The sequence below is a fragment of the Malaclemys terrapin genome, chromosome 7 (assembly GCF_027887155.1).
Source record: "Malaclemys terrapin pileata isolate rMalTer1 chromosome 7, rMalTer1.hap1, whole genome shotgun sequence".
Lineage (NCBI taxonomy): Eukaryota > Metazoa > Chordata > Testudines > Emydidae > Malaclemys > Malaclemys terrapin.
Window position 1 is genome coordinate 42,319,678 of NC_071511.1, and position 13,301 is coordinate 42,332,978.

The window sequence follows — 13,301 nt, forward strand, 5'->3', positions numbered from 1 at the left end:
GTGGGACAGTTCCTCAGATCTGTCACCTAAAAAGAATGGCTCAGGTTTGGGAATCTCCGCACATCCTCAGTGTGAAGACTGATGCAAAGAATTCATTTAGTTTGTCCGCAATGGTTTTATCGTCCTTGAGTGCTCTTTTAGCACCTCCATCATCCAGTGGCCCCACTTCCTGTTTAGCAGGATTCCTGCTTCTGATGTACTTAAAAAAAATTACTATTGAGTCTTTGGCTAACTGTTCCTCAAATTCTCTTTTTGCCTTCCTAATTGTACTTTTACACTTCATTTACCAGTGTTTATGCTCCTTTCTATCTTCCCTCACTAGGATTTAACTTCTACTTTTTAACAGATGCCTTTTTGCCTCTCTTTTACTTGTTATTTAAATATGGTGGCTCTTTTTTGGTTCTCTTACTATGTTTTTTAATTTGGGGGTTACATTTAAGTTGAGCCTCTATTATGGTGTCTTTAAAAAGCTTTCACGCAGCTTGCAGAGATTTCACTTTGGGCACTGTACCCTTTAATTTCTATTTAACTAACCTCATTTTTGTGTAGTTCCCCTTTCTGAAGTTAAATGCTACAGTGTTGGGCCGCTGTGGTGTTTTTCCTGCCACAGGAATATTAAATTTAATTATATTATGGTCACTCTTACCAAGCGGTCCAGCTATATTCACCTCTTGGACCAGATCCTGTGCTCCACTTAGGACTAAATCAAGAATTGCCTCTCCTCTGGTGGGTTCCAGGACCAGATGCTCCAAGAAACTTTATCTCTGCATCCTATCCTGAGGTGACACATACCCCAGTCAATATGGTGGTAATTGAAATTCCCCATTATTATTATTGATTTTTTTTTAATTTTAATAACCTCTCTAATCTCCCTGTGCATTTCACACTCACTATCACCATCCTGGTCAAGTGGTTGGTAATATATGCCTACCACTATATTCTTATTATTAGAGCATGGAATTTCTTTCCATAGGGATGCTATACAGTTTGATTCATTTACGATTTTTACTTCATTTGATTCTACGCTTTCTTTCACATATAATGCCACTCTCCCACCAGCATGACCTGTTTTGTCCCTCCGATATATTTTGTACTCTGGTATTACTGTATCCCATTGATTATCCTCATTCCACCAAGTTTCTGTGATGCCTACTATATCAATAGGCATTTAATACGAGGCACTCTAATTCACCCATTTTATTATTTAGACGTCTAACATTGGTATATAAGCACTTTAAAAACTTGTCTCCTTTTAGCTGTTTCCATTACATGATGTAACTGAATGGGACTCTTTATTTGACTGTTTATGATCAGACCCTGCCTGTATTTTATCATTTTCTATCCTCTCGTCCTCACTAGGACATGGAGATTCTCTATGAATAGATCCTCCCCTAAGGGATGTCCAAACCATGTTCTCCTCCGCACCTGTTGGCTTTCCCCCCAGCCCTTAGTTTAAAAACTCCACCAACTATGGCATGCAGTTCTTTGTAGAAGTGGCAGTCTGCAGCTCAGCACCAGATCTACTGTTGTACTCCCTGGCCTTGTGGTATCCCAGGTGAAGTTCCTTCGCTTTCACATGCCACTGCTGCTAATCCCCGCCATACTGCATCCCCCATCCAATCTCCTCATAAAAGTCCACTTTTCTACAGCTGGTTTGTGACTGTGCTCTCATAACCTCTTCTCCCCACAGGCCCAGAAGATCCAATACTTCCTAGGCAACTGTCCAACTGACCAGGCAGGAGTGCGTCTAATGCAGGAGTCGGCAACCTGCGGCTCTTTGGCTGCCCCCTTGCAGGCAGCCATTTTTTGAGGCGGTGCAAGGTGTAGGCTCTGGCCGGGAGGTGCTTACCACAGGCAGCTTCTAGCCAGTGGCACAGAATGGCTCTGGCCCTACACCACTCCCAGAAGCAATTGGCTGGTGGCACATCTCTGTGTACCCCTTGGAGATGGGGGGCAGCAGCTCTCCACACACTGTCCGCACCCGTAAGCATCGCCCCCCGCAACTCCCATTGGCAAGTGCCTCCTGGTCAGAGCCTGCACCTCACACCCCCTCCCACAGCCCAACCCCCTGCCCCAGGTCAGAACGCCCACCTGCACCCAAACTCCCTCCCAGACTCTGCACTCCCTCCTGCACCCAATCCCCTGCACCAGCCTGGAACCCCTCCTGTTTAATATTCAAATTCAAATGGCAGAAGTCACATTAAAAGTATTGGTGAGTAGTAATAATTTTAATATATTCAATTATTAGTAGTAGATAAATTCTAACTCTACAAGTAGCTTTGCGTGTGATGCAGCTCTTGAAATATTTTGGTCAAAGACAAGGACAAACAAAAAAATGGCTCTTCTTTGAAAGGTTGCCAACCCCTGGTCTAGTCCATACAGCCTGCCTGGTCAGTTGCACACAACAAGGGTGAGCTGCTAGGTGTGCTTCCCAAAGTGGGCAATCAGGAAAAAAAGCACTTCAAAAACACGCAGAAGGTTCTGAGGGAGGGAGGGAGCAGCTTCTGGTCTCTGTGACCCCTGACCAATGCGTTTAAAATTGTGACCAGAGTGGTCATTGTTGCATAGAATGGGGCATTGCGGGACAACTGCTGGAAGACTATTAGGGTCAGCATATGCCATGTAGTATCTACCCTCACACTGTGGGCCTCAGTAGGTTGACTGTGACTTTATGCTACTCAGCGAGGGTAGTTTTATTGCATCACTGTAACAGGGCACTTCATCACAGTGAAATTTGAGTGCAGACACATGCACACAGTTGAAGCAAGGCAACTCACATCAGCCTAACTACGTAGTACAGACTAGGCCTTAGTACATATGTAGTCACAGGAGCCTGAGATTACTTCGCACAGCTCCTTCAGCAAGGAAAAGGATGCTCAACTTGCAGTCTGACATGAATTATACTATCTGTGCATTTTTGGTGCTATTTTTTTGAAGTATTGATACTAAAGTAATATTCATAAGATTTGGAAGTCATTTCACTTATGAAATGAGCTGTATACTATATCAAAAATTTGGAGTTCACTTTATGTTTTTCCTTTCATAAGAAATCTCAGTCTTTCACTCATCTTTGAAAATTCCAAACTTCCATGAAGCAAGAGCTTTATTTTGTTGTTCTTTCAAAAAAAATGTATAAAAACAGATAGACCTCCTCTCCCCAAAAAGAAAAGGAGATATTGACAGCATTCACTGCACATTTGATTAAATAGCCAACCGGCAATGCAAAAAAATAGCCTTGTAGCATGGCACCCCTAAGATCTAGTTCCTTTCTCAAATACACTCAATGCAAAGGGCTGTAATGCACTAAAAAACAAAAACAGCAACCAGAAGAAATATGAGACCATAAGCCGATAAGGAAACAACAAAATTCAAGATATTAATAAATAGGACAATTCTGCACAAGGATGAACAGGATAGGGTTGGAAAATCTTCCTGGGTTATGTCTTATAACATGGTAAATTAAAGATCTTAAAAGGCACACAGAGGAAACAAATTATTCTTCTGAAGGTAGAATCTATATCACACTCCACTCAAAAGAATAAACATAGCTGTAACTGACAAATCAGTTATTTCATAGTAGTCTCTCAAAAAAGAGATGTTAATATGTATTGAGTTATTCAACCTGCTGTTAACCTGTAGGCAACAATACTATACATTTATAACTTCACCTTAACCGTTTAGAAAACAAGTTTCAGCAAGCTACAAAGCACACCAACTTAAGATTTTTCAGAGGTATTGATAATGAAATAATATGAAGTGTCCTGGTACCATTAGCTGTTGAAATGCTAAGTCTATAAATGTTTTTAACAGTTTACATATGAAGACTTATTTTGGTTTGAAATCATGGAAGCTTCTTCATTGAGCATCAGAGTAATCAGTTATTTAGACTTTAGTCATAATGTTTTGGGTTTTTGTTTTGTTTTTCCCCCCAATAAGAATTTTATTGTAACACAGAGCAAACAGAATGTTCTTGCATTTAGAAGAATGTATTTGGTCTCTTGGTGGTGAAACGTGGTTTGTGCTGACGACGCAGAACTCTGTGTGGCAGAGGGAACTTGATTTTCGAATCATGGAATTGCTTGATTGCAGGTCTACGGCACTTGCTAGCAGCAATCTCCCCAACCTTCATGATCTGAATAGAGTGAGCACGGGCACGATGGCAGGTACCCGTATCACGGTAGCACTGTGTAACAGCACCAGCAGTTGTCAAGTCCCTCTACATGTTGTGGGTTCCACTATGAGAATCATAGCGTAGCCAGATACCAAAGTTTTTCACCCGCAAAGGGGACTTTTCAAATACCTGTCCACAGTACACAATTTCTCCAGAACATATAATGTTACTAGTTTTTGTGCAAGTCTTGTAACAAACTAACAGGTTCAGAACAGAAGTCTTTAGGAAATGGTTATCATACCCACCAGTGGTATTTTCTCCTCTAAAGCAGTGGTTCTCAGGAATACACGTACTCTGGGAGTACGCAGAGTTCTTCCAGGAGGTACATCAACTCATCTAGATATTTGCCTAGTTTTACAACAGGCTACATAAAAAGCACTAGTGAAGTCAGTCAAACTAAAAGGCCATATAGACAGTGACTTGTTTATACCATTCTATATACTATACACTGAAATGTTACGACAATATTTATACTCCAGTTGATTTTATTATATGGTAAAATGAGAAAATAAGCAATTTTTTCCTGTAATAATGTGCTGTGTTTTTGAAAGTAAGTAGTTTTTAAATGGAGGTGAAACTTAGGGTACACAAGACAAAAATCAGACTCCTGAAAGGGGTACAGTATTCTGGAAAGATTGAGAACCACTGGTCTAAAGCGCTTTTGGAATAGCATGTATGCAACCTGAGCTAATTCTCCCATTCTTCCCTTACTGCTAGCATCAAATGTTAGCATGCCATTTTTCAAATTAGTACTAATGATATACTGTATTACAACCCCTCCCAAACAAACAAAACCCTGTAACTTCAATTAATAGTATTACCATGAATGTTAATATTAGTAAAGCATCAATATTGGCTGAAGGAAAAACTAACACGAGCATCAACCTGCCATAGGCATCGCATTACATTTGTTATTTCTCTTAAATCTTAGCATTCCCCTCTACTGCTGACATTATATTCAAAACGCCCAGGATTTTCAAGCCAACAGAAAAATGCCTAATAGCATCTGCTATTTTATTATTTTGTATGCCTTTACATTTGTGACGAGTGTTCTAACTCAGACATAACCAGAATTTGTCCATCTGAGGGCTTCATTAATGACTTGACATGAACCAGAGGGCTGCTCCGAATTCTCATGAAAATGGAATCACAGATGCCACATAAAGACAAGATCCAGCATACAATGCTCCACGTTGAAAATTAGCTCTGAACATGATGGAGTATTGTATGCTGAGACCTGTAGTCTTAAAGGCATTAAACCCCACTGTTAAATTCATTATACAGTGAAACAATGGTGTTGGCATGGAGAGCCAAAATGTGGACATTTAGGTTCTTCCTAGCCACTCACAATTTAACGTCCCAAATGCCTCAAAAATCTGCAAAATTGAGTTTGTCAGTCAGATGGCAATTAGTAAATAGTATTATTCCCTGTGCTCCAAAAATGGGAAACTGAACTGCAAAGGCTATATCTAATTCATAAATCAAACTAAGCTGTCTAGCTAACTTAGGGCTTGTCCACACTGGCAATTTACAGCGCTGCAACTTTCCGGCTTAGGGGTGTGAAAAAACACTCCCCGAGTTTCAGCGCTGTAAAGTGCCAGTGTAGACAGTGCACAAGCGCTGGGAGCCACGCCCCCAGTTCTGGTAGTTACACCCCTCCTGGAGGTGGTTTTTTAGAGCGCTAGGCGAGTTGTCTCCCAGCGCTACACCGTGACCACACAAGGCATGTGGTTTAGTGTTGCCAGCGTAGACTAGCCCAAAGATACAGCAAAAAGCCCACTACTCTAAATATATGATCCTGAGGGTAGCACAACCTCCAGTAGCAACAATGACAGTCCCAGTGAGTATAGATTTTTTATGAAAGTGACAAACAGTCCAGTTCTCTCAGCAAAGACATTTTAATTGCTAAAATAATAAAAGCTATTGATGACCGTATTATATATTTCACATAGAAAAAGTAGTTGCATGACAATCTTTACATGTAACTCAAACAAGACCCCCAGAAAGCATAAGCATATTTTCCACTGAAGTGAAAGAGATTTCGAGATAAGCATAGAACAAAAACAAAACAAAAAAGATTTCCCCACACTGAAGGCAAAGTATTTTTTCTGCATACTATACATCTATCATTGTGGTATCAAAGACACACTGATCAAAGCATGTCAGGACTTAAAAATCCTGTTTCTCCCAGATTCCCAAAATAATTACTCCTTTGGTCTATTAAGCCCCCACAAAAACATGCTAGTAAGAGAAATCCCTCTTTTTCTGGACCACTCTAAATCATCATGTGCCTTGAAACACAAACCAATTGTTTACAATTATATTTTAAATGAAACATTAGGTTACCAGAGTATACCTATGCACACAAAAAACATGAACAGAAGTTATCAGTTCCAATAAATCGAAGGAAAAGCATACATACTACATTATATACTGAGGGAAAGAAAGGGAATTCATAAGCTCTCTTTTTATAGCAGAAATATAAAACTCATTATTTCAAGCCCTGTTTGAAATACAGAATTTCTAAAGAAGAGAGCAATTTTCTAAGTTAGGCAATCTCAAGTTTTAGTGTAGGAATCTCTGCTGGTAAACACTGGTTAAAAATGCAAATCTATACAAAAGATGTGCAGGTCCCTTCTGACAAGGGAGACACCACCCCCTTTAATAGAAATCCATGGCTCACAAAAAGGAGACCATTCTCCAATGCAGAAAACCTTTATTACAGCAATTGCTTGCAAGTCTCATTCTCCTGGCTCAGTCCGGGGAGTGAGGTAGAAAAACAAGTTTGCTAAGGCCCTCTAAAGCACCGAACCACAGGACAAGTGAACTGATGGGATAGCACCAGTGTGGATATCAATGGTGCAAGGTACCCACATTAACTCTGCTCTTTCTCATGAAATGTTTCTCGACATCCACATTTGTGTTGCACCGCGTAGTCGCAGCTGCATTGCCTTCTAGGTACGTATTCCACAGTTCACAGCACAGTGCTTGGAACTTATGGGAGATTTCAAAAGACCACCTGGGAAAAATACTAGACGGACTACCTAAAGAGTGATTGGTGAAATGTGAGATAGTAATAAAGGGACTAGTCACACTGAAGGGCCTTCTATACCTGCAATTCCTACCCACACTGGTACTGCACAGGAAAAAACCATAGTGTGATTAGGCTTGTCTTAAGCAAGTCTAATCCAAACATAGGTGCAATTATCCAAACATAGGTGCAATTATGCACACACCAGTGGAAGCAATCTTGCTTATGAATGAGTGATGTGTCAAGTATTCTAGGGCAACCAAACAATGATTCCAAGACAGATGTCTCATATGCTAACATTCAGGTTTAAAAAGTTTAAGAGACAAGGACTTTTTAGCAGCATTTCAGCCTCAAGTTAGGTTAATTCATGTATCACCCACTGCAAAGCAAGAACCGCATTTAAGCATAGATACAACTGTTGGACAATTGAGATACAAGAAAGTGTGACACATGCTTGAGCTGAAAACTTTAGTCACTACTCTGCGTATGCAACTGTTCCATTAGCACACACCTAGGCTGACTGACAAACCATTAGAATGACAACTAACGATCAACAACAAAACTAAACTAGTATTTAAACAGTACTTTATATGTTCTAACTTTTTTAAATTAAAATAGTTCATAAGTGACACACAAACCTATAAGAAGCAAGATTCATTGGCTTGATGCTGTTTGTGCTAGCTACATAAACCTTGCCAGAACCACTAATATACTTGTCTTAAAAGCATGTATACATGTCTTAAAAGTTCTGATGCCTAATAATAGTAATAAATGAAAATGCACAGCAAAAGAGCAGTGAAGAAGAGTAATAATATCCTGGCAGCAGTAAAATGACTGCACACCCTTTTAATCCAGTACAGAATACACACAGGTATTTATAAACTTTTCTATGGTGTTCATTGCCAGTGTCTGAGCATATAAGGTTAATGAATTTATTCTCACAATTCCACGAGGTATGGATTTATTCCCTTTTTACAGATGGAAAACGGAGGCACAGAGATTAAATGACATGCTTGTATTCACAGAGGAAGTCGATGACAGAGCCAAAAGCAGGACCCAAATCTCCTTAATCCCAGTCCATTGCCTTAGCCACAAATTCAATTCTCCCTAGTGCGGAAGGGGAGCAGGAGGGGGAGGGAGATATTACTAGTGCTCCTCTGTCACCCCTTAAAATGTTTTTCCACATCTTTATTCCTTCTCCCTCCCTCCCTCCCCCACAGTGTAAAGGTGGTGCTTTCCCCCACATCTCCCCTCCAAAAACATAGTAAATGACTACTCATCAGGTCCTTTTCCCCCTTAAAAGGAGGTGCAGACTTTAAGGAAGGCAGCAGGTTTAAATGCCAGGTAAACAATCTGTGCTAGCTCCTTCCACAGTTGTGGCAGAGTTCCTTCCACTCCATGCCACACCCCACCCGGGGGAAGAAAACCAGGAGATAGGATCCTAGATACATGATTAGAACGGAAAACTACCTGTACAGGAAATGAGAAAAAGCACCAGGCAAAGTCTCCCTCCCTCCACCTGGGGGGGGGGGGAGGGGGCGGGTGTTGTGTGTGGAAAAACTTGGAATATTTTAAAGGCAAGAATAAGAACAAAGGAATAAATCATTTTTCAAAAGTAATCCTAGTTCCCTACATCTGTGGGAGAAAGAGAGGCAGCAAGGGAGACTTGTCCTAGGATTTCATCCCACAGCTCCCCTTCTCAGATGAGTGTATTGGGAGGGGATGCAATTTCCCTGTAGCGCCACCCCTTCCACACAAACCTCCGCCTGCCACTACAAAAAGGGGTAAAATTCCCTGAAGCCCCCACCTCTTGCTGCCCCTCTACAGGTGAAGGTGCGGAGAGTAATTTATCTAGGACTTTACTTCCCTCCCATCCCCCACCCCTCTCAAAGGGGGACATTTCCCACACACACACAAGCTTTGCTGCTCCCCACGGCCCACCCCCGGCTTCCCTGCCCTCCGAGCAGTAATCCCTTTAAGTAGTGGGGGCCATGGCCTCTGACCTGCGCCCTCCGACCCCTGGCGTGTCGGAGGGGCTCGGAGCAGCTCTTGCGCAACAGCGACAGGGAAGCGGCCCAAGCTGCCACCCCCGACAGCCGTTACCAGCCCCGCGCAGCACCCGAGCCGGGGCCAGGCCCCCCCGAGCGGGGGAGGGGTTCCGGCTCCCCGTACCTGGCTGTGGGAGACGACGAGGCTCTTGTTCCCTTCCCCGTGGTATTTCCATTCATTCTCATCCATCTTCTCTGCGTCCATCCCCCGCCCGGGCTGCCCCCCGCTCGGTCCCCGTCGGGCGACGGGCAGGTCTCCGTCCCCCTCCCGCCGGCCCCGTGGTTCTTCTGAGCGAATGCTCACGAATCAACCATCTGGTGTTCACGCTCTCCCACACCCCCCGCAGGCAGCCCGGTTCCCACAGGAAGTCCCGCCCTCCGCCGGCGAGGTTAAGGGGTGGCCGGAGCTCACACAACCTTAGCCTGAGCCGGCAGCCCAGAGGCTCGTGATTGGTTGGCAGTCGGCAGCCATCTTGGGTTTGGTCAGCGCCTCGAGACGCCATCTTTGATTAGGGCAAAAGCTGGGCCAGTGGGACGAAGTCTTTCCACTTTCACGGATTCGATATAGGGCTGATCTAGTTTGTCCGCCATCTTTAGTAGGGGCAGAGGCGGGCTTGTATTGTCATCTCTCGTGAGTCTGGGGGTCGGGTTCAGAACATGAGCATGGGCAAGTGAGCCGGGGGCGGAGGGGGGGGTAAATGAAATGGGAGCGTTGGGCTCTGGGGAACGCCTTAGCACAGTCACCCCCCAGCTCGGACCGTCCGAGCAGAATGGGCACTTCCTGGGTGACGTGGGAAGGAGGGGATCAGCCCATGGGAGGGCATATTCTCAAGGGTATGGAGCACCCTCTAGCATGCGGCCACTGGCAGCTCGTCACACAGATCTAGGAGGGGCACATCGTGCGGGCTACCCCGCACCCCCCAGTGTGACCTCCTCTGAATCACAGTGTAAAGGGATGGACACATTTTGCATAAGCTTCGAAGTGAGCCCCTCTGCACTTCCGTTCTTTAATGAGTCACAAAGAACTCCCCTTGACTGTGCTTAATTGGAGCAAGGACTACGGCTGTGTAATAGCAAACGATACCTGTAACCCCCTATAACCCAAGCCTGACCCCAGATGTACAGTACCTTGCCTCTTAACTCGTGTATATTTCATTTTAAACATTAACTTTAATAAAAATTTTAAATCTGTTAAATCTACAACCCTGAAGCACAATGTAGAAAAAGCTACTCATAGCGTGTGAGCTGTCCTCATTCCTACTGTGGTGAAACAGGAGCAGCAGCTCTGTCAGGGGGAAGCTTTTTAGTATTACCACTTACAAATCTTTTTTAAAAAAAGTAATCACAAGTCAGGATCTTAAAAAACTATGGTTGGCTTTAAAATCATATTTTAAAAAAATATTTTGGGGGTTCTTTTTATTTGCCTTCTGCTTTTTGAGCCTTCAGAGTGCACTGTAGCCATATTTTCAAGTTTTTCTCCACAACCATAAGGGCCAAAAAATATATGTTTTTTTGAAAAAGAGAGCTGATTTTTTCACAAATCACTTTTCAAGAGGAACTGAATGTCCTATACAGGAAGCTCACTTTATTACTGGTCCAGCAGATTTCTCGCTGATACTGTTTGTGTTTGACAAGGAGTCTGTCCATATTCATGTTTTCACCCCTGGAGAGCCAGCCAGGGGGCCCGTGTTACACACAACACTACGAGAAACTCAAATATTTTAGGAGTAGCATGGTATCTCTTTGTGTTTGATTTTTTTCCATATATTAGAGCTATAACCACAAGATCAAAAAAGAACAAAGCTGCTGTTTTAATGGTAGTTCCACCCTCCACAAACAGTGAGTGATTAGTGCAAATTTGTTATTGCTGCTGGGAATACAAATACTAGAAGTCACACACCCTTATACTGCTGAGACGAGGGGAACAGATAAATTCCCAGTATTTGAATTTTAATTTATACAAAATTTGTTTATATTCTCTGAATACAAAATGTTTACAGAGGTCAAACTATATCTATCACATACTCTGATTATCTACATGTCCTCTAAGACAGACATTGGAGATAACTGGAGTTGTTCTTTGCATAAATTATTTCCTCATGGTTACAGCAGATGTCAGGGAGCCACAACCTCTTGTTTCCCCTTCTTCACTGTGTGAAAGACATGTAAACTCTATGCTTCAGGATACTCATCTTTAAATGAGTAATCACCTACCTTACAGAGGTGTTGTGAGGCTTTTGAAGTGCTTTACAATACAAACACCTTAAAATACATTTTTTCTTGTTTTCCCTTTGATTTAATGCAATTTCTCAAAGGACAAACTGTCTAACAAATCCTGATGTCTGATATTATGCCAACACATTTCATGTATTTACACTCAAGTATATACTATGCCAGGGGTGGCCAAACTTGCTGACTCTCCTAGCTGCATGCAATAATCTTCAGAAATTCAAGAGCCAGGAGTGCCTGCCAGGTCTCAGGGCTTCAGCACCACTCCCAATGAAGCTCTGAGCCCCGGCACGCACGCCCCGCAGGGCTGGATCCCTAAGAGACCCTTCCCCGCAGGGCAGAAGCACCTAGTCCCACCAGTCTGCCTCAGGGCAGAAGCCCTGAGCTCCCTTCATCCCAGTCTGGTAGGTGGAGAACCGAGTGGAGGCATAGGGAGCGCCACAAACCACACTTTAACTGAAAAAGAGACGCGGTTTGGCCACCCCTGTCATATGTAGTAAAGTCAAAACAAAGTACTGTTATTTGAAAATACAGGGTAAAATCCTTAACTCCTTACTCAATCAAAACTTCCACTGAAGTCAACAAAACAAAATAGAAGTTTTGTCCCTTTGAATTTGGCCCTTTAAAGAATCCAGTACTTTTCTTTGTGCTTTTTTCATTCTTATTAAGTAGTCTATGAAGTTTTGCCTTTCTGTTGTCGAGAATTCTTCCCTCTACTCAAGGTATTAAGGCAGTTAAGATGACACATAAGCAGACATAAGCCTACAAATTCTTATTTGCATAAATGAACATTTGTATGATTTGTATAGTTTCTAAGTTTGGCTTTTAAACAGTCTCATAAAAAAGCAAAACTTTCTATGTGAATGAAAAGAGAAGCTGCACCTGGAAGGCTGAAAATAAAACATGTATAATTCTGCCACAAGAGACACCAATCCCTTGTTATACATCTTGGGTTAGATATATATGTGTGACTGGTTCATTTTTTTATAACACCATTTTACTTTAACTGTGCAAATGAATTGTGGTTAAAATGGCTTATGCTTCTCTCCTTATTTAGTCAAAATATATGCACCGACAAAAAGATAGGATTTTGTTATTAAGCAAAACCGCCTACGCTGAAACATTGAAAAGAAGAAGTGTTCTTTTTTTTATAAAACAATAATACTGTGCTATATCTTTCTTATGAATAGGAAGTTTAAATTATATTTCTGCCTCATTTATGCTTTCCTTTTATCCAAATTTTCTTTATTTTTCTATATTGGTTAATTGTTTATGAATATGTAAAATTATAAATAGTGGCATCTGGCACTACCATAATTTTATCAGGAAAACTTTGTATACAGACGTTTCACTTTCAGTACAAAATCATATTAACTGTAATGCTTCATTTACTAAATAAACTAAACTTGGGGGAAATTACACATGTCCATTGATATGTTTTCATGAAAAAAGTACAGAACCAAATAGTATTCCTAATATTCTACTTGTAGAGACTGTTCTTGTGCAAACTAATAGCTCCCCATTACTTTTACACCATAATTTTCTTTACAAATTTTCACCATGAAAACTACTTTTAGTTTTGTACACTTTTAAGCTTACACTGAACTCACATAGAGAGATGTAAGGACTGGTTTACACTAGAAAGTTAGGTCAACCCTGCTAGGTCACTCAGAGGTGTGAAAAATTCACACCACCTGAGAGACAGTTAAACTGACCTATGCCCCAGTGTAGACAGTGCTAAGTCAATGGTAGAATTCTTCCATCAATCGACCTAGCTACCAACTTTGGTTCCCAGTTAAAACGTTGGGTACCCTTGCAGAGT

General features: G+C 42.0%; 1 protein-coding gene across 1 annotated transcript in view; it reads right to left on the minus strand.

Moving 5' to 3' along the window:
* The window catches only part of IPPK (inositol-pentakisphosphate 2-kinase), a 102,678-nt gene extending 93,115 nt beyond the window's left edge, over positions 1-9,563 (minus strand). The window contains exon 1 of the mRNA XM_054033769.1: positions 9,375-9,563. Coding sequence (XP_053889744.1) covers positions 9,375-9,455 — 81 coding nt within the window. The 5' untranslated portion in view covers positions 9,456-9,563. The remainder of the gene's footprint in view (positions 1-9,374) is intronic.
* Between the last annotated feature and the right edge of the window lie 3,738 nt (positions 9,564-13,301).